Genomic DNA, 25185 nt, shown 5'->3' on the forward strand with positions numbered 1-25185 from the left:
GAGCGCAGTTGAAGCCATGTCTGCCTCAGGGTGTCTGTGGCCTGGGCAGCGGAGGCCAGGGCTGCTTTCAGAAAACCACCATCATGGAGCCAGCTGGTGCCTTTGCTATGGTTTCTTCCTTTAAAGATGGCATGTGATAATAGGGTTTTGTGGCAGGCCAGGCCCTCCTGTTCACTCCTGATGGCCAGGAGGTAGGAGAGGCTGAGAGGGGGGTCACTGGCCTCATTCACAGACAGATTGATCCAAGTGGGAAATCCCAGCAGGGTTCCTAACTATTTTCCCAAAAGACAGAGATCCCACAGCACAGCATTTGCATTGTGTATCCTGTTCCCAGGGAACCGCCTGCATTCTGCTCAAAGCTGTGGATTATAAGTATTTCAAATTTCAAAATGTTGTCAAATACACTCTTAACTGCTCCACTAATGATGTTCTACCTAAAGAGGAGTAAAAAATTAAGCTAAGTGCAAAAAAACCCACCTAGTAGGATTCTTGATTGCTAACCACACAAACCAACTTTTATTGATGTACAACATACATACAGAAAAGTACATAATCAAAAGTATACAGCTTGAAGAATTTTCACAAACTGGACACACTCAGGTTACTAGCAGCCGGATCCACACACAGAACATTCTAGAAGCTCCCCTTGTCCCCCCTCTGGTTCCCATCCTCTGAAGAGTAACTAATACTCCCTACTTGCAACAGCACAGATTAGCTTTGCTGGGTTTTGCGCTTGACATAAATGGAATCATGTAGTGTGAACTTGCTGTATGTCGTGAGACTTCCACTGTGCTGAGATCATTTGTTCCCACTGCTGCACAGGATTTCACTGTGTGAATATACCAGAATCTGTTTATCCATTCAATGTGTGCATGGGAGTGCTTTCCGGCTTCAGGTTTTTCCAAATAGTGCTTCTATGAACATTCTAGTACTTTTCTTTTGGTGAACACATAGACACGTTTCTGTAGCGTACACACCCAGGGATCGAGTTTTTAGGTCATACGATATGTACATCCAGCCCAGCCTATTTCATGGAAGAATAAGAAATTTACTGGATGGAGCTTACGGGCTCAAAGAATTGACAGAACATTAGAAGGGAGACCTAGGAGGACGTAGGGAGCAGGGGGGCACCAAGACAGCTCAGTGGGGCCGGGGAACGGAGCAGGAATGGTCTACTCAGGACTCTGTCATTCCTGGACATTGAACCCCGGCAGCCTGCCAGTCTCAGATGCCTCCCCTGCTGGGCCACTGCTGCCCCAGGGCCACCGCAGCTCCCATAAAACAAACTTCAACATCTTTTCATTTCTGTGCCTCTTGCTTGGGGCTCAAGGTCTAGGCAAAGGAGTCCAGACAGTTCACATGAAGTCATTGGCCCCTCCCTGGCTGGCCTGGGGCTGGGAAGGGGGTACCTGAGAGGCAGGGAAGATCTTCCCCCTTCAGCATCCACAGTGAAAGGGAGCACTGTCGCAGCCCACTAAATTTCTACGTAAGGGGTGATATCCCCCTGTAGGGAGGGGGCTCAGATGCTGGAAAGGCAAACTGCCAACAAGATGTGACAACTGTCCACGACAGGCATGCTCCCTTTCGTTCATTTCCCGATGAGCGGCTAGCAGGGCGAGTGCTCACACACCTGCTTGTGTATCTCATAGCCCAAGTGCATGACCTTGCTTTTGGGAAGAGGGCAGTGAGTTCAGGGACGCTTGGGAAGGGGATAAGCCACAAAGACAGAAAAGCATCTCATGGAGGAATATAAGGTCGAACAAGAGGAAAAGGAGAAAGAGACAAAGGAAAGGGACAGGAAAAGTGAAAACAAAGAAGAGAAAGTCTGAAGGAAACTGAGAAGCACAGTTTCTTCCTGACCCAATTTAGCCAGCTTCCGTGCTGTCCTACTTTCTCAGCTTCTCTGATGTGCTTTTATGAATTGTGCTTTGCTTTATCAGGTTAATGATGTTGACATGGACCACGGAATAAAGAGCTCCTGGTCATAAACTGAGATAGAGAAGGGTTTGAAGTCTTATTATCACACACAGCATATAATTCTGCTGTCGTCAGAGCACACAGCTTCCTAACCTCCCTGGTAATATCAGTGAGCTTTAATGAAACAGAGAATCGCTTTCAACAAAAGAAGCAAAGAATAAAAATGTAATAAAACCATTTGCAAAGTGGCAAGTTATTAATTGATCTGAATTATATTTGGCTCTTTGCAGGCAATTTTACATTATTCCTCCAACCGAACCATGTTTGTCTTTGAAGTCATGCACTCCTGCCAATGTTATATTATATTGGAGCATTTAGTAATTTGTTTTAAATGATAATCAGAGCTTTCATCTATGTAGCACCTCTCTGTGGCCTCCCAGATAGAAAGGCAGGAGGAGTAATTATCATTATCCCCAATTAGCAGGTTAGAACATGCCAGGCACACAGTGGCTTGCCCTGTATCGCACAGCCGGCTGCTCTGAGAGCCAGGGAGTGGCAGTTTCTACACCAACAGAAAAGCACTAACTTGGTCAAGGAGCTCTCTGCCCCCGGCATTTATTCTCTTTCATCTTTTTTGTTTTCTAGATGGATTCTGCAAGTTGGTCTCAGAAAAACCAAGAGCTGTCTAGTCGACCGCAGGGCATCCATGTATCTATGTATCATTGTCCGTAAGCTATTTGGGCCCAACATGCAAAGATGAGGAAAGAAGTGTGCTGCACTTATTTATATTAGAGAGAGAGACAGAATGAGCAAGTGGGGGGAGGGACAGAGGGAAGAGAGAGAGAGAGAGAGAGAGAGAGAATCAGAGAGAATCTCAAGCAGACTCCCTGCTGAGCGTAGAGCCTGACACGGGCCTTGATCCCAGGATGCTGAGATCATGATCTGAGCTGAAACCAAGAGTTGGCACTTAGCTAGACCTAGCCATCCACATGCCTCTCAGTTTTCCTCTCTTTAAAATAGACCTACTTTCCTGGCATTTATTAATTGCTGGAGGATTAAGTGAATACAGCCAATGCTCAGATAAGTGGATGACACAGAGGAAGCTGCTGCCCCTATGGTTCACTGCTCTGGGGCAGGAGCCATCCTGGTGACACCCCACAGGGCTGTGCCCAGAACAAAGTCTTGTTCTTTTAAAGGTTCTTTTCTTTTTTTTTTTTGCAATATTGAACAGGATCTTATTAATGCAGCCCATGTCAGGACTATGGAGGAGGAGCCAGAACAGGAGGAGCAAGAAGATGTGGCATATGTGGGGTGGGGTGAGATGGTGCCCTTGGCTGGCCCAGCTGGAGCCCACAAACAGATGGCTATCATGGTGTGCATTTACATTGAAGCTTGCTACAATATTCATCCAGCATCGACACTTGTAGAAGGACCACCTCCAAAGTGGTCGATGGTAATCAGACCCTCATTGGGGTCTGGGCCACATGGCTCCAGGTAGACACATATTAGGAAGGCCGTCTGACACTGTGGGTTCCTTCCTTCCTAATAGGATGATGGAAAAGCAGGAGATACAGAACATCCAGATGAAAACTTTATCCATCTATCTCAGTTGGTCAAAATGCTCTAATTTGCTACCAGATTCTTGTGAATGGGGGGAGGGGACTATATTGTTTTTCTTTCCCGCAAATTAGCCCCTGAAATGTATGAACTTGATATTGAAAATGGGAACTGATTTACAAAACGAAACCCTTACACCCATACTTGTTTTGAGTTGGCACACTTGTTACTTGGCTACGAAAATGTCTATTTTCTTTCCTGGTAAAGAATGTAACATGAGAAGGAAAAGCAAAACTGAACTCAGCTAAGAAACCCAGTGAAGAGAGGCAGGCCCCAGCCATCCTGGTGGGGTAGGCCCGGTGCTGGCTGGAGGTCCCTAAGGCTGAGAGCATGCAGTCTCTAACCAGGGAATGGGTTGATGGAAGAGGAGCCCCGGCGGCATAACAAACACAGTCAGAGAATGGTACAAAAGAACTTCTTCTCTCGGAAGGGATTTTCTGACGCAGGTACTGGGATGATGAGAGGGTCTTCACGCACGTGAGCTTCACAGTAGGCCAGGAGATCCGCGGCTGCCTGGGACACCTGTGGGGGACAAAGCACAGGTACTGGGTTAAGGGCCAGTTCACAGTGGGTTGAGCACAGAGGCATCCACGTGGATGAGGCTGAGGACAGGCCATGTTGTGTGCACCACCAATGACAAGGCCACTTCTAGTCCAGAGAGAGGGGATGTGCTAATCCAGGGAGATGGGGTTCGAAACCTGCCTTTGAGGAAAGAGGGGAGGCCTAGGGATGGTGGATGAATCCCCAGAGAGGAACAAGAGGTTCCGGCAGCCTTGTTGTTCTACTCTCAACTGAGTTCGATGAGTGGAAGCTCCAGTAGCTTCATAATTACTCTGCTACACCATTTCTGGATGAATAAAGCAGAGCACTAGCCCTGGCCAAGCCAGCATGATTGTGTTTATTATTGTTATTAGCCGTTGATTGCAATCCACTCTCATGACCAGCACAGAGAGACCTTTCATCCTTCTCAACAGAACACATGCTAATAAGCATATTATATATATCACATACATGAGCTGCATACTCTAAGCACATGTTTTAATTCACAGTGGCCACTCCCCTGTGCAGGGAGTTGCTCCTGACCAGAGATCTCCTTCCCTGCCCTATTCTTTCCAGTCTTACCTGTGGACACATGGTAGTTGTGTACTGAACTATCCCTTGGTTCACGCCCAGGGGTTCTAGAGGAGGAGCTGGGTGGTGAGTGGCAGAGGGCCAGGATGTGTTCTCTAATAGGAAAATAAAGTTACCAGCTCATTTCAGCCAGGGTCTGGGTCATGTGCTCAGCAGACAAATGGCCTGTGCATTAATGCGTCCTTCCAATTAGGTTGTTCTGGCTGCAAATGCTTCTTACAGGCTATAGGCAGGGGTAAGTATACAGCAGGCAAATGAGATCCTTCTGGCATATACAATGTTTAAATCTTCCCTAGAATGTTGAAAACATTCCACAAATGAATGAAAAAACTATTTTAGAGTCTCCAGTGCATACAAGCCACACACATTCCCTCTAGGTTTTTTTTTTTAACTATTTATTTATTTATTTATTTTTTATTTATGATAGTCACACAGAGAGAGAGGCAGAGACACAGGCAGAGGGAGAAGCAGGCTCCATGCACCAGGAGGCCGATGTGGGATTCGATCCCGGGTCTCCAGGATCGCGCCCTGGGCCAAAGGCAGGCGCCAAACCACTGCGCCACCCAGGGATCCCCTCCCTCTAGGTTTTTAAAACTGACCTATCTTCCAAAATTTTCTAGAAATTCTGATTTCCAGCCCAGACCTACCTTATGTAGCAGTGGCTGGAATCCTACAAATAATTCTGGTATAGATATATAAGGAATTTCCCCCTCAAATATAGCTGGAGGTTGAGCAGATGAGTCAACCTCAGTCTTGACAAAGTCTGTGTGTTGGGGATGTGGAAGGGAGAAAGGGGTACCAATGAGCACCAGCCTTCCAGTTCCATTTCTGCCCCTAAGCTGGCTGTGTAACCTTCGGCAAGGAGCTCAGCCTCTCTGAGCTTCCCTTTCCTCACTTGTAAAATTCAGAAGTGTTTGATATCTCTAAGATTCCTTTTATCCCAATCACTCAATCATTCTACCTCTAAGAGCACCATGGCCAATATTTTAGAACCTCCATAAAGGTATGCTGGTGACCCTGTCACCAGCTTTCTGGGCCAAGAAACATGATTTTCTGGTATGCTAAGAGTGGATCATCTCTCTCTCTCTCTCTCTCTCTCTCTCTCTCTCTCTCTCCCTCCCTCCCTCCCTCCCTCCCTCCTCTCTCTTTAAAGATTTTATTTATTTGAGAGAAAGAGAGCATGGGGCTGAGGAGCTGAGGGAGAGAGACAAGCAGATTCTGTGCTGAGTTCAGAGCTGGATGTGGAGCTCAGTCCCAGGACTCTGAGATCATGGCGTGAGCCAAAATCAAGAGTCAGACACTTAATTGACTAAGCCACCCATGCGCCCTGGGATCACCTATTGTAGCAGGTCCTTATTAAACAAGTTCAAGAGAAAAACAGAAAAACAATAGCTAATGTTTGCCAAATGCTTATTATGGTGTCAGGTACCATGTTAAATGCATCATCATATGCATTATGTCATTTAATACCTTTAAGTAATATTCTTTTTTTAAAGATTTTATTTATTCATAAGAGATACAGAGAGAGGCAGAGACATAGGCAGAGGGAGAAGTAGGCTCCCTGCGAGAAGCTTGATGCAGGATTCAATCCTGGGACCCCAGGATCATGCCCTGAATCAAAGGCAGACACTCAACAACTGAGCCACCTAGGTGTCTCTTAAGTAATATTCTTAAAGCCACTTCACAGATGAGGAAACTGAGGTACAAATGTTAAGAAACTTGCCCAAGGTCACATAGCCAGTAAGAGAGAAAGCCAGAATTTGAAGCTCCACTGTTCGGCCACAGAATCTATATGCTGCAGTAGCCACCTGATTAAACTGATAATGAAAATATACCTGTCAAGTGGACTGGAATGTTCCGCAGGGCCGGCACACTCTCCTTATAGACCAGCTATCTGAGAACCCATTTGATCAATCAAGTGATTTATTTGCTTTGCTTCAGCATCTTCTCTACAAAACCTTAGCCCTAGCTTCTGTCTGTGGAATGCTCCTACTCACTTTCATTTGGCGCGCCCAATTTGAATGGATATATGCTCAAATAAACTCTTGAAAAACTTGAATGTGCTGGGGCACCTGGATGGTCAAGTTGGTTAAGCGTCTACCTTTGGCTCAGGTCATGATCCCAGGATCCTGGGATCTCTGCTCAGAGGGGAGCCTGCTTCTCCCACTTCCTCTGCCCCTCCTCCCTGCTTGTGTTCTCTCTCTTCAACAAATAAAATCTTTTAAAAAAAGGAAAAACTTTAATGTACCTCTGTTTGCCTATTAATATGATCCAGCTGGCCCAAAGTTAGTTTGCTAAATTGTAATTACAGCTTCCTTCCCCTGGATCATACTTGTTCAGATGCTTATTAACATCCTTTGGGGGTGGATTTGAGTAGTTTAATTTCCTGAGAGCGACTGCAAGGGGGCGCCCCACTAGGGGCTGCTGCACCGGGACCAGTACATCAGACGAGGGCATTGGAAGAAAGGACCCTCAAAAAAGCTCTGGAGGTACCAACTTCCCATCATAAAATAGTCACAATTGGACGCCTGCGTGGCTCAGCGGTTAAGCGTCTGCCTTTGCCTCAGGGCATGATCCTGGAGACCTCGGGCTCCCTGCATGGAGCCTGCTTCTTCCCTCTGCCTGTGTCTGCCTCTCTCTGTCTATTTCTTTCTTTCTTTCTTTCTTTCTTTCTTTCTTTCTTTCTTTCTTTCTTTCTTTCTCTTTCTTTCTTTCTTTCTTTCTTCTTTCTTTCTTCCTTTCTTCTTTTTTCTTTCTTTCTTCTCTCTCTCTCTCTCTCTCTCTCTCTCTGTCTCTTATGAATAAATAAAATCTTAAAAAGAAAAACACCCAAAATCTCTTAAAAAATAGTCACAGGGAGGAAAAGTATAGGATAGGGAATATAGTCAAATAATATCTTAATAACATTGTTTAGTGACCGACGGTAACACACTTCTGTGGTATTTTGTAACGTTCAGAATTGTCAAATCACTGTTTCAGACCCGAAACTAACCTAACATTGTATGTCAGCTATAGTTCAATAAAAAAACAAAAGGAGGCTTTGTAGGACAGCTGGATGAAGGAGAGATGGGGCTGGGCTGTTCCTGCCTGGGATCAGTGTATCTGCGGCCCACATAGCTCCGTGTCTACAGCACCCTAACCGCTAAGCTGTTCAGGTCTGGCTGTGCTCATTTTAAGCAGATCTAATCTAGGAAATTTCTATCACCTCTAAAGGTGATACTGCACTTGGTTCCACAATTCTTCTTTCATGAAAACAGTCTGTTCTTCAATTGTCTCCTTTTGCTGCTTGTTTTAGGATCATAGATGTGCTTGCTGAGTTCACTCTTCCAATGGCGGAGTCTTGCCTGGGCAATAGGAACACATACCTAATGGGACCTGTATTGGCGCCAAGGAATAAGTACCTGACTTAAGACCAAATGGGCAGATCTGAGTTGGCTCTGTGCAATATTAATATCCTAGATGCCCTCGTTTTGTTGAAACAACACTCTAAGACAATGTAAGTCATCCTAAGACAGTATAAATCATCTTACAATCAAGGGAGGCTTCCAGCTCAGCCATCAGGCCCCCCTATTTCACAAAGTGTGTGACGTTCCTTTATTCTTGCATAAACAAAGTATTTGATTAACGCCTGAAGTTTGTTATTATGTGATCTGTAAAGATAAATGTATGTAAGGAACATCTTATTGAGTCTTACACATGAAAGATAACATCCTGACACACAGCTTAAGATCCAAGCATTAATTAACCCAAACCTGCTTGTTAGGTTGCATGGGAGGGTTTCCTTAATCAGTCCTAGATTGATTTTTACAGTTGAAAGTTTCCTTCAATGCATACAAAATATGGGCTGCAGACATTGCCAAATTGCATGAAACATCTGCCATCTTTGAAACAGAAAACATATTTGCTTTCAAAGAGGAAATTTTATTTGGGTTGGAAATTTAAAACTCCCTGTTTACACTTTCTCGTCAAGCCTAAAGTCTGCTTTACCTAAAGGCCTCTGTTATGAAATGCTCAGAGCATCTCTGCCTCTTCTCCTTAGTATTGAACTGTTACAAGACAACAGATGTTGAAAAGAATTGGCAGCCTGGGAACAACTGTGGAATTTTACCATTGCATTTCAGAGTAAAAGAGGTGATTAAAACAGCCCAAGTTAGCACATAATCCTGTTAGTTGCGCTATAATTACAAGCTTCAATGATGGGAGAAAATGTTGCAATTACTATAGTCAAACTCTTGGACGAGACAGATGACATAATTACTATTCTGGCTGTGACACCCACTGCATTTATCCTTTGCATCTAAAGTAGAGCAACTTACACCTATTTCTCAGCAATCCTGGTCTATTTAATAATACTACTTGGAATCAATTTCAAGCATCTTTGATAGTTCCGCCTGTACCTCCTTCCACCTATGAAAACAAAGCAGGAAAAAAAAAAAAAGAAAACAAAGCAGGATCACTGTCAAGAGCATAGCCAGGTCACAGCCCCCATGGTACAATGACCGTATCTTTTACAAGGTCAAACTCATTGCACACTCCCAAAGAGGAAGTCATATGCTGGTTTTCCCTACTGAAACCCTCAGTACATGACAGGAATTTTACCTCAACTCTAAAGTCTGGGCAAACACTGCAGGGTGAATCCTTGTGAATTTTTTCTTTCTTCTAATGTAGGGAAGCATTGGAGATCAACACATCAGTTCCTAAGCACACGCTCAAGATACTTCCATATTATGATGTCCTCTCCACCCCAATCCAAACAAGAAAGCCTCAATCTCAATGTATTTGGAGGTGGGGCCTTTGGGAAGAAATGAAGTCATGAGGTTTGAATGCTTATGAATGAGATTAGTGCTCTTGTAAGAAGAGACATGAAAGATATGTCTCTTCACCTGCGATGTAAGGTAAGAGATCTCTCTCCACCTGCCCTATGAGGTGACAGCAAGGAGGTGATCATCTGTAAACCAGGATGAGAGCTCCCACCAGAACCTGACCACTCAGCAACCCTGATCTCAGACTTCCCAGCTTGCAGAGCTGTGAGAAATGAATTTCTGTTATTTCAGCCACCAGGTCTATGGCACTCTGTTATAGCAGCATAAGCTGGCTAAGACATTTGGCTTCTAGTGGATCCCAGCAACTACTTTGTATTGCTCCAGATCAATGCAAACAATTTTCAATTGTTGGGTCCTGGGCCACAGATAGAGCAGCTAGGTGGGAGTGGGTAAGGTTATCTGGAGGATACCAGAGGGGGTGAAAGATATGTGTGAATACAGGAATAATATAACATAGTCCCTCTCTGAATTCTAAAATCAAATGTTCATAATGGTCAATTAGTTATCAGCACAAAGGATTTTTTTTCCACATGAAAAGTTGATTGTACATTAAGAGGTAAATCCAAGATGCTTGAAAGAGTTTTAATATCTCCAAGGTAACCTAAGTAAGAGCTGATATTACATGGCTTTCACCACCAGAATAGTGAAGCCCTCACAGAGCTTAATTAGAATGGCTGACCTATATCTACCCTGGACCTCAACTTAACCAAATCCTTTCAACAGGTTGGTACATGTCCTATGTGACTCTAACGACCTCTCGGTTTTGACATATCCCAATTTTCCACCAAGGAACCCCTAATCCAACCATTCTGCAAGCTCATTGAAAGAGTAATTTATTTGGTGAGAGAAACCAGTGAGTCACTCAAGAGGTTTCTGGGACTTAGGTAAAGGTGAAAGATGGATGTAACAAGGAGGTTCTAGGTCCAGGGATTCTAGAAAGCCAGCTGCATCTCTTAGGATGTACTGCATTGTGAGTCAGGAAACAATGTCTCTGACTGAGCTGTAGTCAGCACTAATAAGCTGTGTCATTCTGGGCAAGACAAACACTTGGGTGCTCCGTTTTCACTCCTGTCAACGGGAATAGCAATACCTGCTGGTTTGTGACTAAGTGACATAATGAATACTATTATACATACAGCATGTTATTATTTCATTATCCATCTGGGTACTTTTTGGGAAGTCATTGAGAAACAGACATGAGGAATTTTCTCAGAAATTATGAGGGCAATTGGATGTCCACAGTGCCCCTAACCCAATTCCTCATGAATTGGAAGTGTTCCTTGCTTTTTCCAAATGTATATTTTGTCTTCTTGTTCTCCTGCTTATGTTCTCCTCTTTGATTTAATTCAAAGATTTTTCTCCTTTGATCTGATAGCTATTCTAGAATTGTTCACTCATAGCCCCCTTTGAATTTATTTCTAAATCTGATTGTAGAAAGTTACCATCTAAATCGGTCTGGGGGAGAGCTATGAATGTTTCTGGTAGAGGATGAGAAAATGAGGAGAAGATTTAAAGCTAACTTTAATTTAAAGCTAAGTTTAATTTAAAGCTAACTTCTAGCAGAAGGTAGAGCAATAAAGGGGAGGGACCCAGAGTTCAGACTAGACATGTCAGAAAGGCAAAATCTTTATGCACTGTCTTGAATTTGGGCTGGGTCACAGAATATCATTTGTATTTATTTTCTTTTAGAAATGTCATTCTTTCAACCTTCACATCATTTATCATCTTAATTACATCCCTTCCCTGGACTTCTCTGGATGCTTTTAATCGGCTGTCAGTGATCTATCAGAACACAATGGACTCCTGGATTTTGCTCTTTTTCAATTTTCCATAGGAAACACCATGATATTTGAGCCTCTTGTCTTCTGTTTTAACAACAACTGGCTCTTGCTTTAGAATTTTATTGTTGGGATCCCTGGGTGGCGCAGCGGTTTGGCGCCTGCCTTTGGCCCAGGGCGCGATCCTGGAGACCCGGGATCGAATCCCACATCGGGCTCCCGGTGCATGGAGCCTGCTTCTCCCTCTGCCTGTGTCTCTGCCTCTCTCTCTCTGTGTGTGACTATCATAAATAAATAAAAAATAAATTAAAAAAAAAGAATTTTATTGTTTGGCTTTGGAACACTCAACAGAGTGTGTTTTTTCTTGTGGATAAATGAAACCATAAAGAACACATCTTGTTCTTGTAAAAGAACTCACAAACTGGCAGCACTGTTATGACTCTTAGAGGTGCTAGAAAAAAAATTAGAGTAAAACATATGAAAGACCTATCTGTTAGCAGAATTATGAGGAAGAATCTCTGGTTCAAATATAAATGTGAAGCAGGAGCCAAAAGGCTGATGCCAAAGGGACTGTCCCGGCAAACTCCTGGACACTTACTTTTTAGTTCTACTCCGCAGCTCTGGATTATCCATGCTGATGAGCAAAACCAGTAGAAAAAATAATCCTCACCTCAATTACACTTAAATTTGAAATGTAATTTATGATTACTATGTAGTGTGTTTACATGAAAGTATGGTCATATTTTGCAATTGGCTCCTGGTCCCTAAGGGTCATACTTTGCAATTGGCTCCTGGTCCCCTGGTCCCCTGGTCCAGAAGGAAGATATAGATTATATACAAAATGAACAGTGTACATGCAGATAATGTGGTGGTGAGGTCCTATGTGGAAAGAATAGAAAAGGTGTGTTTTTCTATTTATTGTACTATGTGGCCACCTTCTAAGGCACCCTCTTCCTCTTTCACATATTGTCACACTATACAAATGATAATAAATTCAAAGGAGGAGGGGGTAACTGGGTCTTCAGGGGTGTGGTGGCATCTCTGTGCAAGAGGTGATTTCTATAAAGAATTTTAATTTTGAAACAGCTTTATTGTCTTTACAATAACAATTCTTATTTGTTTGTAAAATAACCAAAAAAAGTTCAGAGCTGGAAGCAAACACCAACTGCCACTTGGAGTGGTTCACTTTGGTGAACATCTTTTCAGATATCTTACTATCTATCTTTCTACATATAGTTTCATATGCTGTTCTATAACATGCTTTTTTTCACTCAGGACACACAGTTGTACATCATTGTTTATAATGATAATATAGCGTAACATTGTCTCTACCTAATTTACTTAACCAATCTCTATGGATGGGTAATCAAAAATTACAATTCGTTGATATTCTAATAGTGCTCTGCTTCTTACTTCCCTTCATTATTTGTGAGATTGTCTCTGGGTAAATTCCTAGAAGTGAGAATACTGGTGTCAAGAGTATGAACAATAAACATTTTGAAAAATATTCTAAACTATCATTCTGAAAGACTGTTTCAGTGTCCATTCCAACCATCAAAAACCTCTGGCCATGGATGATACTGGATATCATGAAAGATTAAAAACATCAACAGTCTTACAGTAGCCAAGATATGGAAGCAACCTGAGTGTCCATATAATATATATATATATATATATATATATATATATAACTCAGCCAAATAAAAGGATAGATCATGTCATTTGAGACATGTCACTGGATGGACCTAGAAGTTATCATGCTAAATGAAATAAGTCAGACTGAAAAAGACAAACACCGCATGATTTCATTCATATGTGGAATCTAAATAAACAAAAAGCAGCAGAATCAAAAAGAACAAACAGAAGACTAGGCAAAATGGGTGAAGGGACATGGGAGATACAGGCTTCTAGTTGTGGAATGAGTAAGTCAAGGGAATAAAGGCACAGCATAGGGAACATAGTTAATGGTATTGTAATAGTGTTGTATGGTGACAGATGGGAGCTACACTTGCGGCAAGCATAACATTACATATAGAGAAGTTGAATCACTATGTTGTACAGCTGAAACTAATGTCACATTGTATATCAACTATACCAAAACAAACACAAAAACTGAATGGGTCTTGTTTTTTTAAAGCAGACCTCAATGTTGTTTTGAGCATAACTCTTATATTATTAATGGAGGTAAATGTCTCTTCATATATTTGACCATTTATATTTTTCCATTTTAAACTGCCTATTCATTTGCACAATTAAAAAAGGAGGATCTTTTATTTTCTTATTGACTTTTCAGAGAAATTTCAGAAAGGTTTAGAGATTTAACCCTTTGTTACACAAATGCCAATGTTTTTCTTATTTTGTTGATTGGAAATGTTTACCATATCAAATTTTTTTAAATGCAGTCAAAACTTTTACTTTATGAATAGTGGGTTTTGTGGTATATTTGGCCTTTCCAAATATTTATAAAAACATTTTCTCCTAATTTGAGAAATAAGTGATACCATAAAGCAAAACAATGTTAGAATAATTGGGATCCCAGAAAAAGAGGAGAGGGGCAGAAGGTATATTGTAGCACATTATAGCAGAGAACTTCCTTAATCTGGGGGAGGAAACAGGCATCCAAGTCTAGGAGGCACAGAGAACTCCCCCTTCAAAATCAGTAAAAATAGGCCAACACCCCAACATGTAATAGTGAAACTTGCAAGTCTCAGAGACAAAGAGAAAATCCTGAAAGCAGCTTGGGACAAGAGGCTCATAACCTACAAGGATAAAAACATTAGACTGGAAGTAGGCCTGTCCACAGAGACCTGGCAGGCCAGGAAGGATTGACATGATATATTCAAGAGGCTAAATGAGAAAAATATGTAGGCAAGACTACTTTATCCAGCTAGGATGACATTCAAAATAGAAGAGAGATAAAAAGCTTCCAGGACAAACAGAAACTAAATGAATTTATGATCATTAAATCATCCCTGAAAGAAATATTAAAAGGGATCCTTTACATGAAGAGAGAGCCAAAAAGTAACACAGACCAGAAAGGAACAGAAACAAAACACAGAAACAGTAACTTTACCCTTATAATGACACTAAATTAGTATCTTTCAATAGTTACTCTAAATGTAAATGGGCTAAATGCCCCAATCAAAAGAGACAGGTATCAGACTGGATAAAAAAAACAAGACCCATTGATATGCTATCTGCAAGAGACTTATTTTAGAACCAAAGACACCTCCAGATTGAAAGTAAAGGGGTGGAGAACCATATATCATGCTAATGGACATCAAAGGAAAGCTGGGGTGACAATCCTTATATTAGTCAAATTAGATTTTAAACCTAAGACTGTAATAAGAGATGAGGAAGGAGACTATATCATAATTACAGTGTCTATCCAACAAGATCTAACATGTCCCTGACATGGGAGCAGCCAATTATAGAAACCAATTAATGATAAAATTAAAGAAACACACTGATAATACTACAATAATCGTAGGGGACTTTAACACCCCACTCACTGCAATGGTCTGCTCATCTAAGCAGAGGATCAACGAGGAACCAAGGGCTTTGAATGACATACTGGACCAGATGAACTTCACAGATATATTCAGAGCATTTCATCTTAAAGCAACAGAATACACATTCTTCTCATGTGCACATGGAACACTCTCCAGAATAGGTCACATACTGGATCACAGATCAGGTCTCAACTAGTACCAAAAGACTGGGATCATTCCCTGAATATTTTCAGACCACAGTGCTGTGAAACTTAAACTCAATCACAAGAGGAAATTTAGAAAGAACTCAAATACATGGAGGCTAAAGAGCATCCTACTAAAGAATGAATGGGTCATCCAGGAAATTAAAGAAGAATTTTAAAAATTCATGGAAACAAACAAAAATGAAAGTACAACTGTTCATAACCTTTGGGATGCAGCAACAGTGGTCCTAAGAGGGAGGTATATAGCAATTCAAGCCTTTCTCAAGAAACAAGAAAGATTTCAAATATACAACCTAACCTTACACCTAAAGGAACTGGAGAAAGAACAGGAAATAAAGCCAAAACCCAGCAGGAAAAAAGAATCTATAATGATTAGAGCAGAAATCAATGGAATAGAAACCAAAAGAACAGTAGAACAGATCAATGAAACTAGGAGCTGCTTCCTTGAAAGAATTAATAAGATCGATAAACCCCTGCCCAGATTTAGCAAAAAGAAAAGAGAAGGGACCCAAATAAATAAAATCATGAATGAAATAGGAGAAATCACAAGCAATACAAAGAAATAAAAACAATTATAAGAACATATTATGAGCAACTATATGCCAACAAATTAGGCAATCTGGAAGAATGGATGCATTCCTAGAGACGTATAAACTCCAAAACCAAAAGAGGAAGAAATAGAAAACCTAAACAGACCCATAACCAGCATGGAAATTGAAGTAGTAATCAAAACTCTCCCAATAAACAGGAGTGTAGGGCCAGATTGCTTTCCAGGGGAAGTCTACCAAACACTTAAAGAAGAATTAATACCTGTTCTGAAGCTGTTTTAAAAAATAGAAGTGGAAGGAAAACTTCCAAACCCTTTCGATGAGGCCAGCATTAGTTTTATCCCAAAACCAGACAAAGACCCTACCAAGAAGGAGAATTACAGACAGATATCCCTGATGAGCATGGATGAAAAGATTCTCACCAAAATACCAGCCAATAGGATCCAACAGTACATTAAAAGGATAATTCACCATGATCAAGTGGGATTTATTCCTGGGTTGCAAGTGTGGTTCAACATCTGCAAATCAATCAATGTGATACACCACATTAATAAAAGAGAGGACAAGAACCATAAGATCCTCTCAATAGATGCAGAAAAATCATTTGACAAAGTACAGTACCCTTTCTTGATTAAAACTCTTCACAGTGTAGAGATTGAGGGAACATACCTCAATATCATAAAAGCCATATGCAAAAAGCCCAGAGTGAATATCATTCTCAATGGGGAAAAACTGAGAGCTTTTCCCCTAAGGTCAGGAACACGGCAGGGATGTCCACTTTCATCACTGTTGTTCAACACAGTACTAGAAGTCCCAGTCTTAGCAAGCAGATAACAAAAAGAAATAAAAGGCAAAGAAGAAGCCAAATTCTCACTCTTTGCAGGTTGCAGGACACTCTATGCACAAAATCCCAAAGACCCCACTCCCAAATTGCTAGAATTTATATAGGAATTCAGCAAAATGGCAGAATATAAAATCCATGCACAGAAATCAGTTGCATTTCTATCTACTGAGACAGAAAAAATAGAAGTTAAGGAGTCAATCCCATTTACAATTGAACCCCAAATCATAAGATATCTAGGAATAAACCTAACCAAAGACGCAAAGGACCTATACTCAGAAAACTATAGAATACTCATGAAAGGGGATCCCTGGTGGCTCAGTGGTTTAGCACCTGCCTTGGGCTCAGGGCGTGATCCCAGAGTCCCGGGATCTAGTCCCACATCGGTCTCCCTGCATGGAGCATGCTTCTCTCTCTGCCTGTGTCTCTGCCTCTCTTTCTCTCTCTCTGTGTCTCTCATGAATAAATAAATAAAATCTTAAAAAAAATAAATCAAGAGTTAAAGCTTTTTTTTTTAAAGGTTAAAGCTTAAAAAAAAAGAATACTCATGAAAGAAATTGAGGAAGACACAAAGAAATGGAAAAATGTTCTATGCTCGTGGATTTGTTAACATGTCTATGCTACCTATAGCAATCTATACATTTAAGGCAATCCCTATCAAAATACCATCAACTTTTTTCACAGCTGGAACAAATAATCCTAAAATTGACATGGAATCAGAAAAGACCCTGAATAGCCAAAGAAATGTTGAAAAAAAAAAAAACAAAACAAAACCCCAAAGCTGGTAGCATCACAATTCTAGACTTCAAGCTGTATTACAAAGTTGTCATCATCAAGACAATCTGGCACTGGCACAACAACAGACACATAGATCAATGGAACAGAATATAGCGAACTCAGAAATGGACCCTCAACTCTATGGTCAACTAATCTTTGACAAAACAGGAAAGACTATCCAATAGAAAAAAGACAGTCTCTTCAATAAATAGTGTTCAGAAAATTGGACAGTCACATACAGAAGAATGAAACTGGACAAATTTCCTCACACCATATACAAAAATAGACTAAAAATGGATGAAAGACCTAAAAATGAGACAGGAATCTATCAAAATCCTAGAGGAGAACACAGGCAGCAACCTCTGTGACCTCAGCTGCTGCAACTTCCTGCCAGATACGTCTCCAAAAGCAAGGGAAACAAAGGCAAAAATGAATAATTGGGGCTTCATCAAGATAAAAAGCTTCTGCACAGCAAAGGAAACAGTCAACAAAACCAAAAGACAACCAGAAAAATGGGAGAAGATATTTGCAAATGACATATCAGATAAAGGGCTAGTACTCAAAATCTATACAAAACTTATCAAACTCAACACCCAAGAACAAATAATCCAATCAGGAAATGGGAAGAAGACATGGAACAGACATTTCTCCAAAGAAGACATATAAATGGCCAATAGACACATGAAAAAATGCTCCACATCATTTGGCATCAGGGAAATACAAAAATAAAACCACAACGAGATAACCAACTCACACTGCTTAGAATGGCTAAAATTAACAAATCAGGAAATGATAGATGTTGGTGAGGATGTGGAGAAAGAGGAACCCTCTTACGCTGTTGCTAAGAACGCAAGCTGGTGCAGCCACTCGAAAACAGTATGGAGGTTCCTCAAAAAGTTGAAAACAGAGCTACCCTACATCTCAGCAATTGCACTACTAGGTATTTACTCCAAAGATACAAATGTAGTGATCCAAAGGGGCACCTTGCACCTCAACATTTATAGCAGCAATGCCCACAATAGCCTAACTATGGAAGGAGCCCAGCTGTCCATTGACAGATTGAATGGATAAATAAGATGTGATACACACACACACACACACACACACACACACACACACACACACACACTGGACTATTACTCAGCCATCCAAAAAAATTAAATCTTGCCATTTGCAATAACATGGATGGAACTAGAGGGTATTGTGCTAAGCGAAGTAAGTCAATCTGAGAAAGACAATTATCATATGATCACACTCATATGTGGAATTTAAGAAACAAAACAGAGGATCATAGGGGAAGGAAGGGAAAAATAAAACAAGATGAAATCAGAGAGGGAGACAAACCATAAGAGACTCTTAATTATAGGAAACAAACTGAGGGTCACTTGGGGGGAGTTAGGTGGGGGATGGGGTAACTGAGTGATGGACATTGAGGAGGGCATGTGATGTAATGAGCATTGGGTGTTCTATGCAACTGACAAATCACTGACCTCTACCACTGAAACTAAGAATACCTATGTTAACCAATTGAATTTTTATTAAAAAAAAAACCACATTTGCTAGTACTTTCATAGGTTTGTTATATTTAAATCTTTGATCAAAGTTAGGGACTGAATTGTGTCCTCCCTCCCACCCTCAACTCATATGTTCAAGCCATAAACCCTAATGTGACTATTTGGAGACAGAGCCTTCAGGTAGGTAAGGTTAAATGAGGTCAAAGGGGGGTGATGGGGTTCCCTAATTGGATGGAATTGGGAATGTTTAATTGGGTCTGTTTAAAGAACAGACACCAGAAAGCTTTTTTTTCCCCTGAGCACAGAAGGAAGGCCATGTGAAGACACAGTGAGAAGGCAGCTGTCTGCAAGCCAAGGGGAGAGGCCTCCCCAGACATCACCCCTACTGGCACCTTGATCTAGGACTTCCAGCTTCCAGAACTATGAAAAAATAAATTTCTGCTGTCTAAGCCTCCCAGTCTGTGGTTTGCTGTTATGGCACCCCAAACATACACCTACAATTCACCTGAAGTTCATCTGTATAAAATTAGTGATGTATGCAGCTTTATTTATTTTTCAAAGTGCTAGCAATTCCCAGCAACATTTGTTAATAATGTATTCTCCACTGATTTGAGATACCATTTGGAACATATTCCAAATTCCCAGTACATCTGGATCTATTTAGGATCTTCTTATTCTGTTCTATTGATTCACTAATCATAAATCTTTAAATACTCTGATTTTATAATAAATTTTCATACCTGGCAGGAAAATTCTACCTATCTTCTTCCTTGAACATAGATACTTAAAAAAAATTCCTGGATACTCTCACATATTTATTCATCAATTTGAACTTTAAAATAGTTTTAAGTTTGCTCTCTCCAAAAACAGAAATAGAATTTTGATTAGACTTGTATTGAATTAATTTACCAAGAATAGACATTTTTACAATATTGACTCTGCCTATTCAAGAAGGTATCACTTTCCATTATCCAATTGTTTTAACCTTCCTTCAAGTCGTTTATGCCCTTTTATGTTTTGAGTGTTTGTTAAAAATGTCATATATTTACATATGGCATTCTCAAAATCAATTTCATTGTTTAAGAGATAGTTAAAAAGGATACTGAGGCTGACATTTATTCATATTACTGCCATCATTTTATTGAACTACAGTCAAAGAATGTGGTATGAATCATCTACTTTTTGGAATGTATTTTTTTAAAAGATTTTATTTATTTATTCATGAGAGACACAGAAAGAGAAAGAGGCAGAGACATAGGTAGAGGGAGAAGCAGGCAAAGAGCACGACGTGGGACTCAATCCCGGGAACCCAGGATCATGACCTGAGCCAAAGGTAGAAACTCAACCACTGAGCCCCCCAGGTGCCCCTAGGATGTATTAAAGTTCCATGATTGGTACTTATAGAACAGTATTTTTAATATTTTCTGGAAAAAGATATATGTTCTATCATCTATCAATCAGATCAACCTAATTAATTTTATTATTAATATATGCTTAACTCTCTTTTGTCTGGTTGATCTACCAAAAAGTAGGAAAGACATGTTATCCTCTTAAACAATTTATCCATCCTGGGATCCCTGTGTGGCGCAGAAGTTTAGCGCCTGCCTTTGGCCCAGGGCGCGATGCTGGAGACCAGGGATCGAATCCCACGTTGGGCTCCCGGTGCATGGAGGCTGCTTCTCCCTCTGCCTATGTCTTTGCCTCTCTCTCTCTCTCTCTGTGACTATCATAAATAAATAAAAATAAAAAACAACAACAACAATTTGTCCATCTTGACATTTTGTCAAATTCTGCTTTGTATATTTTTGATATAATTGGATCGTATGGTAAGACCATATTTAGCTTTATAATAATCTGCCTCCCAAAGTGCCTGTACTACTTTTGTATTCCCACCAGCAATAAATGAGAGTTCCCACTATCCCTCCAATCCTTGTCAGCATTTTGGATTTTAATCATTCTAATATTTGTGCAGTGATATTTCATCACTTTTAATTTGTAATTTTCTAGTGGCATATGATGTGGAGCATCTTTTCATATGCTTCTTTGCCATCTATACATCTATATCTTCTTCGGTGAGATGTCTGTTCAGATCTTTGGTCTATTTTTTAATGGGGTGGTTTGTTTTCTCACTGTTGAGTTTTAAGAGTTCTTTGTATATTTTGGATACTAATCCTTTAACAGATATGTGTTTTGCAATGGTTTTCTCCCAGCCCATGGCTTGTCTTTTCATCCACTTAACGGTGTCTTTGACGGAGTTCTTAATTTGAATGAAGTCCAGGCAATCAATTTTTCTTTTGTGGATTGTGCTTTTGGTGTTAGAGCTAAAAACGAATTGCCAAATCCAAGGCCCCCTAGATTTTCTCTTGTGTTATTCTCTAGATGTTTTCTAGTTTTGCTTTTCACATGATTGATTTAGAGCTCATTTTTGTGAAAGGTGTAAGGTCTGTGTCTGTAATTATTGTTTTGCGTGTGGTCATCTAGTTGTTGCAGCAGCATTTGTTGAAGAGACTAGCTTGTCTTCACTGTATTGCCTTTGCTTTTTTGTCAAAGTCAGTCAACTATACTTATGTGGGTCTATTTCTGAGCTCTCTGTTTCATTGATCTCTTTGTCTATTATTTTGTCAATATCACACTGTCTTGATCATTGCAGCTTTGATCTTGAAGTTGGGTAGTGTGAGTCTTCCAATTTTCTCTTTTCCTTCAATATTATGTTGGATATTCCATTTTTTTCTTTATTCCTCTTCTCCATATAAATGTCAGAATCTGTTTGTCAGTATCAATAAGCTAACTTGCTGGGATTTTTATTAGTAGTTGGGAAAACCTGACAAAATCTAACAATTTTGAGTCCTCCTATCAATGAACTTGTAATATCTTTATTTATTTAGATTTTTTTATCTCTTTCATAAAGTTTTGTAGTTTTTCTCATTTAGATCCTGACATATTATAACCAGTGGTTACAAATGACTGATCTGAGAAAGTGAAGGTGAGTGAATTAAACCCGAGGAAAATAGTTGGAGACCTGAAATCAATTGCGTCAAAGTTGATTGGTAGAAAAGTTGTGAGCAATGTGGCTCACAATACAGGAAAGAGAGTGGGTCCCATTACCATTAGAGTGGAGCCTGTGACAGTTGCAAGTTAATACACAGCATAGTAGCTCTGGAGAAATTTGGGCCAGGAAAGTGGACTATTCAGTTGAAGCAGCTTAGTCTCAACACCTGTCTCAAGTAATCTTAATATAACACAATCTTGCAAACCAAAGCCCATTGGTAATCTGAGCTTGAGAAGATGGTTTTCTTTCCAAGGCAGAATGGTATGATCAAACTAATATTAAGCTTCTATTAAACACTGGAATGCCCAAAGTACCAATCTAAAAAGAAAATATGCAACAATGACTAGAATAACCCCAAAGGTTGGGAGTAGAGAAAAGAACACCACAGTGGGCTGGGCTAACTTCTTCATCAGATTATGCTGGTTTATATTCAACCCATATTAGAGTCTACCTTTTGGAATAAAAGGTAGTATTGAAGGAAATAGACTCTCAGGTCATTCCTGTGGAAGAAGCCACCCTCTGCCTCACTGGTGACACTGACTCTTCAAGACACCTAATATTCTTTTGCTCCTGTTGTTGATGTTTATACATTCCATGAACTGACATAGATGGGCAGAGATCTCTTTAACTATTTGGCACCTGATGGAGTAAAAATGTCTGATGCTCAAATCTGAAGATTATAAAGAGTAAAAATTGAGAAGACTAACCCTATCACATTAACAGATAAAGAATCCAGCAGAATTCCAAGACCGAATTGATTTAGTAACCTGGTAAAGACTATGGAATCCAGTGATAGATGCCTGAGGCAGATGACTTTTGGAGTGATTGCTCAGAGAGACTCTCTGTGGTGAGTAAAATGCTTGGCTCTCACTAGTACTCTAGAAGATGGGAAAGAGAGACTGGGCAAAATGGCTCTATTAGTAAGAAAGGGGATCCTCAGAATGTTGAAGATCTAGGGGTGAGTGGGCCTTTGACAATGCCTATGAAGAATGCATCAAGCCTAACCTTGTGCAGACATTAGAGGGCACATCAGTATTCATTCTTGATGGAGATGAACTCCTCTAGCACAGCAGACTCAACTGTACTAAAGCTTGTTGGCTCTGATGGTTATATGGTGATTGAAGGTGGATTGGAAACAAACTTTTCATTGAAAAAAATTTCTTTAAAAATTTTTTAATTTTTTTTAAATTTTTATTTATTTATGATAGGCACACACAGAGAGAGAGAGAGAGGCAGAGACACAGGCAGAGGGAGAAGCAGGCTCCATGCACCAGGAGCCTGATGTGGGATTCGATCCCGGGTCTCCAGGATCGGGCCCTGGGCCAAAGGCAGGCACCAAACCGCTGCGCCACCCAGGGATCCCCTCTTTAAAAATTTTTAATTGTGGTAAAATACCCATAACAAAAAATTTACCACCTTCACCATTTTCAAGTGTACAGTTCAGCATTAAGTATATTCACATTGTTGTACAATCAACCTCCAGAACTTTTTCATCTTGATAAACAGAAACTCTGTACCATTAAACAACTCCCCACTGCCTTTCCCCCCAGCCTCTGGCAACCACCACTCCCCTTCCTGTTCCTATGAATTTGACTCTTCTGGGGACCTCATATAAGTGGAATCATACAGTATTTGTTCTTTTGTGACTAGATTAATTCACTTAACATAATGCCCTCAAGGTTCATCCATGTTTTGACCTATGTCAGAATGTCCTTCCTTTTTAAGGCTGAGTAATATTCTGTTGTATGGATATACCAGTTTTGTTCTTTTTTTCATCTTTTTAAAATTTAATTTTTTATTTAAATTCAATTTTCCAATATCTAGCATAACACCCAGTGCTTATCCCATCAAGGGCCCTTCTTAGTACCACAGTTTGTTTAGCCATGCATCTGCCAATGCATCTACACAGGTAGAAGCAACCTGTTGGCTTCTCCAAATAATGCTATGAGCTGGATGGACAAATCAATTTCAGTTCTTTGGGATATATACTCAGAAGTAGAGTTGCTGGATCATACAGTATTTTTAATTTTTTGAGGAACTGATATACTATAGTTTTCTATAATGACTGTATCACTTTACATTCCCAACACCAGTACACAAAATTTCCAATTTCTTTACATCTTCATCGACACTTGTTATTTTCTGTTTTGTTTTGTTCTGACAGCAGCTCTCTTGATGGATGGTAGGGAATGAAAAAGGTTTTTAACACCAAATGCTGATATTCTATTCCCCTCTCTCCTTTGGTAGAACTCGTTGCTCCTGCCTGGACTCTTAGAATGCAAGAAGGAGCCCTAAAGAAACAGCTGGATGAACTCCACCGAAAACTTACATGGAGGAGAATATAAAGCTGGTGGAAAAAGGCTTCAGTAAGTTAGAGAAATAAATCAAGAATATCCAGAGGTTTGGGGTACCAGTAGCAGTGACCAGTGCAGCCAAAATGGATACTGAAGCCAAGTGGACCACAGCTACTGCCTCACCAAACATGGGGCCCTGATAATCTGATAAGTACTTCACTAGGCCTGTGCAAGCTGTTCAGAAGGCTCACCCGCTGGTCCAGCTCCACCATGATTCTGAGCTTTTGGCTGAAGGATCCTTACCCAGAAGACCTGTGGGGCAGATAACACTGAAGTGGCCTTAGCAACTCAATACAAAGTTAGAGACCTCCCAAGGCAAGACTCTGGACACCCACCAAAAAGCAGGGTCTCTGTTTCATAGCCCTGATTAGAAAAGGTGCTCCTGCAGCAGGTGTTGCTTATTTGTGATGTATGAGCCAGTGTATGCAGCTGCGGGTTCCTGTGCCCCTTCAGTGGGAACAGGGCCATGATGCATGGGCTGTCTCACACGACTCTGTTTCTGATACTGATTTGGGCTCTGCATTGAAACAGATGATGACTGGGATGTTCTAAATAGATCAGGTCCATCCATCCTTCAGTGTGACCAGTGGTTGTTATGACCCAAGTAGTGTGTAGATTGCAAGGGCAAGACACTCGCTCCTGGTTGGAAGAAATTGCCAACCCAGTGAGAATTTCCCCTGGAAATGTCTTCAGTTTTCATTTATATTATCATGTGTATAATATAAATTCTGGACATCTGTATCTCCTTTACTGAAATCCAATTGTATACAATGAAATAATTTTGCTAAAGAAACCCACATTTTGTATTATATTTAATTTTCTGCATAACTGAGAATATCATTTCTAGCCCATAAACGACCACTTGGCTAATTAGAGAATCCTCTGCAGAATTTTAGAATTTTTATGTAATCTTAGGCAGTGCAATGTTGTCCAGACTGATACTTCTGCCCTGTGTAGGTAGGGCACTTTGGTTTAATGATAAGACTTGAGGTTCTGGGTTGGTATCCCTACCTTATCACAGAATTGTAGGCCTAGGTTTTCTTATCTGTGAATTGGGGTATGAACAACACGAATATCTTAGGGCTAAGGTGAGGATTCAAGCACTTAACTCATGTTGTTAG

At 40.5% G+C, this 25185-nt stretch overlaps 1 protein-coding gene across 3 annotated transcripts in view; it reads right to left on the minus strand.

Annotated features, from left to right (window-relative positions):
- Positions 1–497: 497 nt before the first annotated feature.
- The window catches only part of GNG4 (G protein subunit gamma 4), a 79070-nt gene continuing 54382 nt past the window's right edge, over positions 498–25185 (minus strand). For all 3 annotated transcript variants that reach the window (XM_055308816.1, XM_055308814.1, XM_055308815.1), the window contains one exon: positions 498–4056. In XM_055308816.1, the coding sequence (XP_055164791.1) occupies positions 3928–4056 (129 nt within the window). In that variant the 3' untranslated portion in view covers positions 498–3927. The remainder of the gene's footprint in view (positions 4057–25185) is intronic.

The sequence above is a fragment of the Nyctereutes procyonoides genome, unplaced genomic scaffold (assembly GCF_905146905.1).
Source record: "Nyctereutes procyonoides isolate TBG_1078 unplaced genomic scaffold, NYPRO_anot_genome, whole genome shotgun sequence".
In the NCBI taxonomy this organism is placed as follows: domain Eukaryota; kingdom Metazoa; phylum Chordata; class Mammalia; order Carnivora; family Canidae; genus Nyctereutes; species Nyctereutes procyonoides.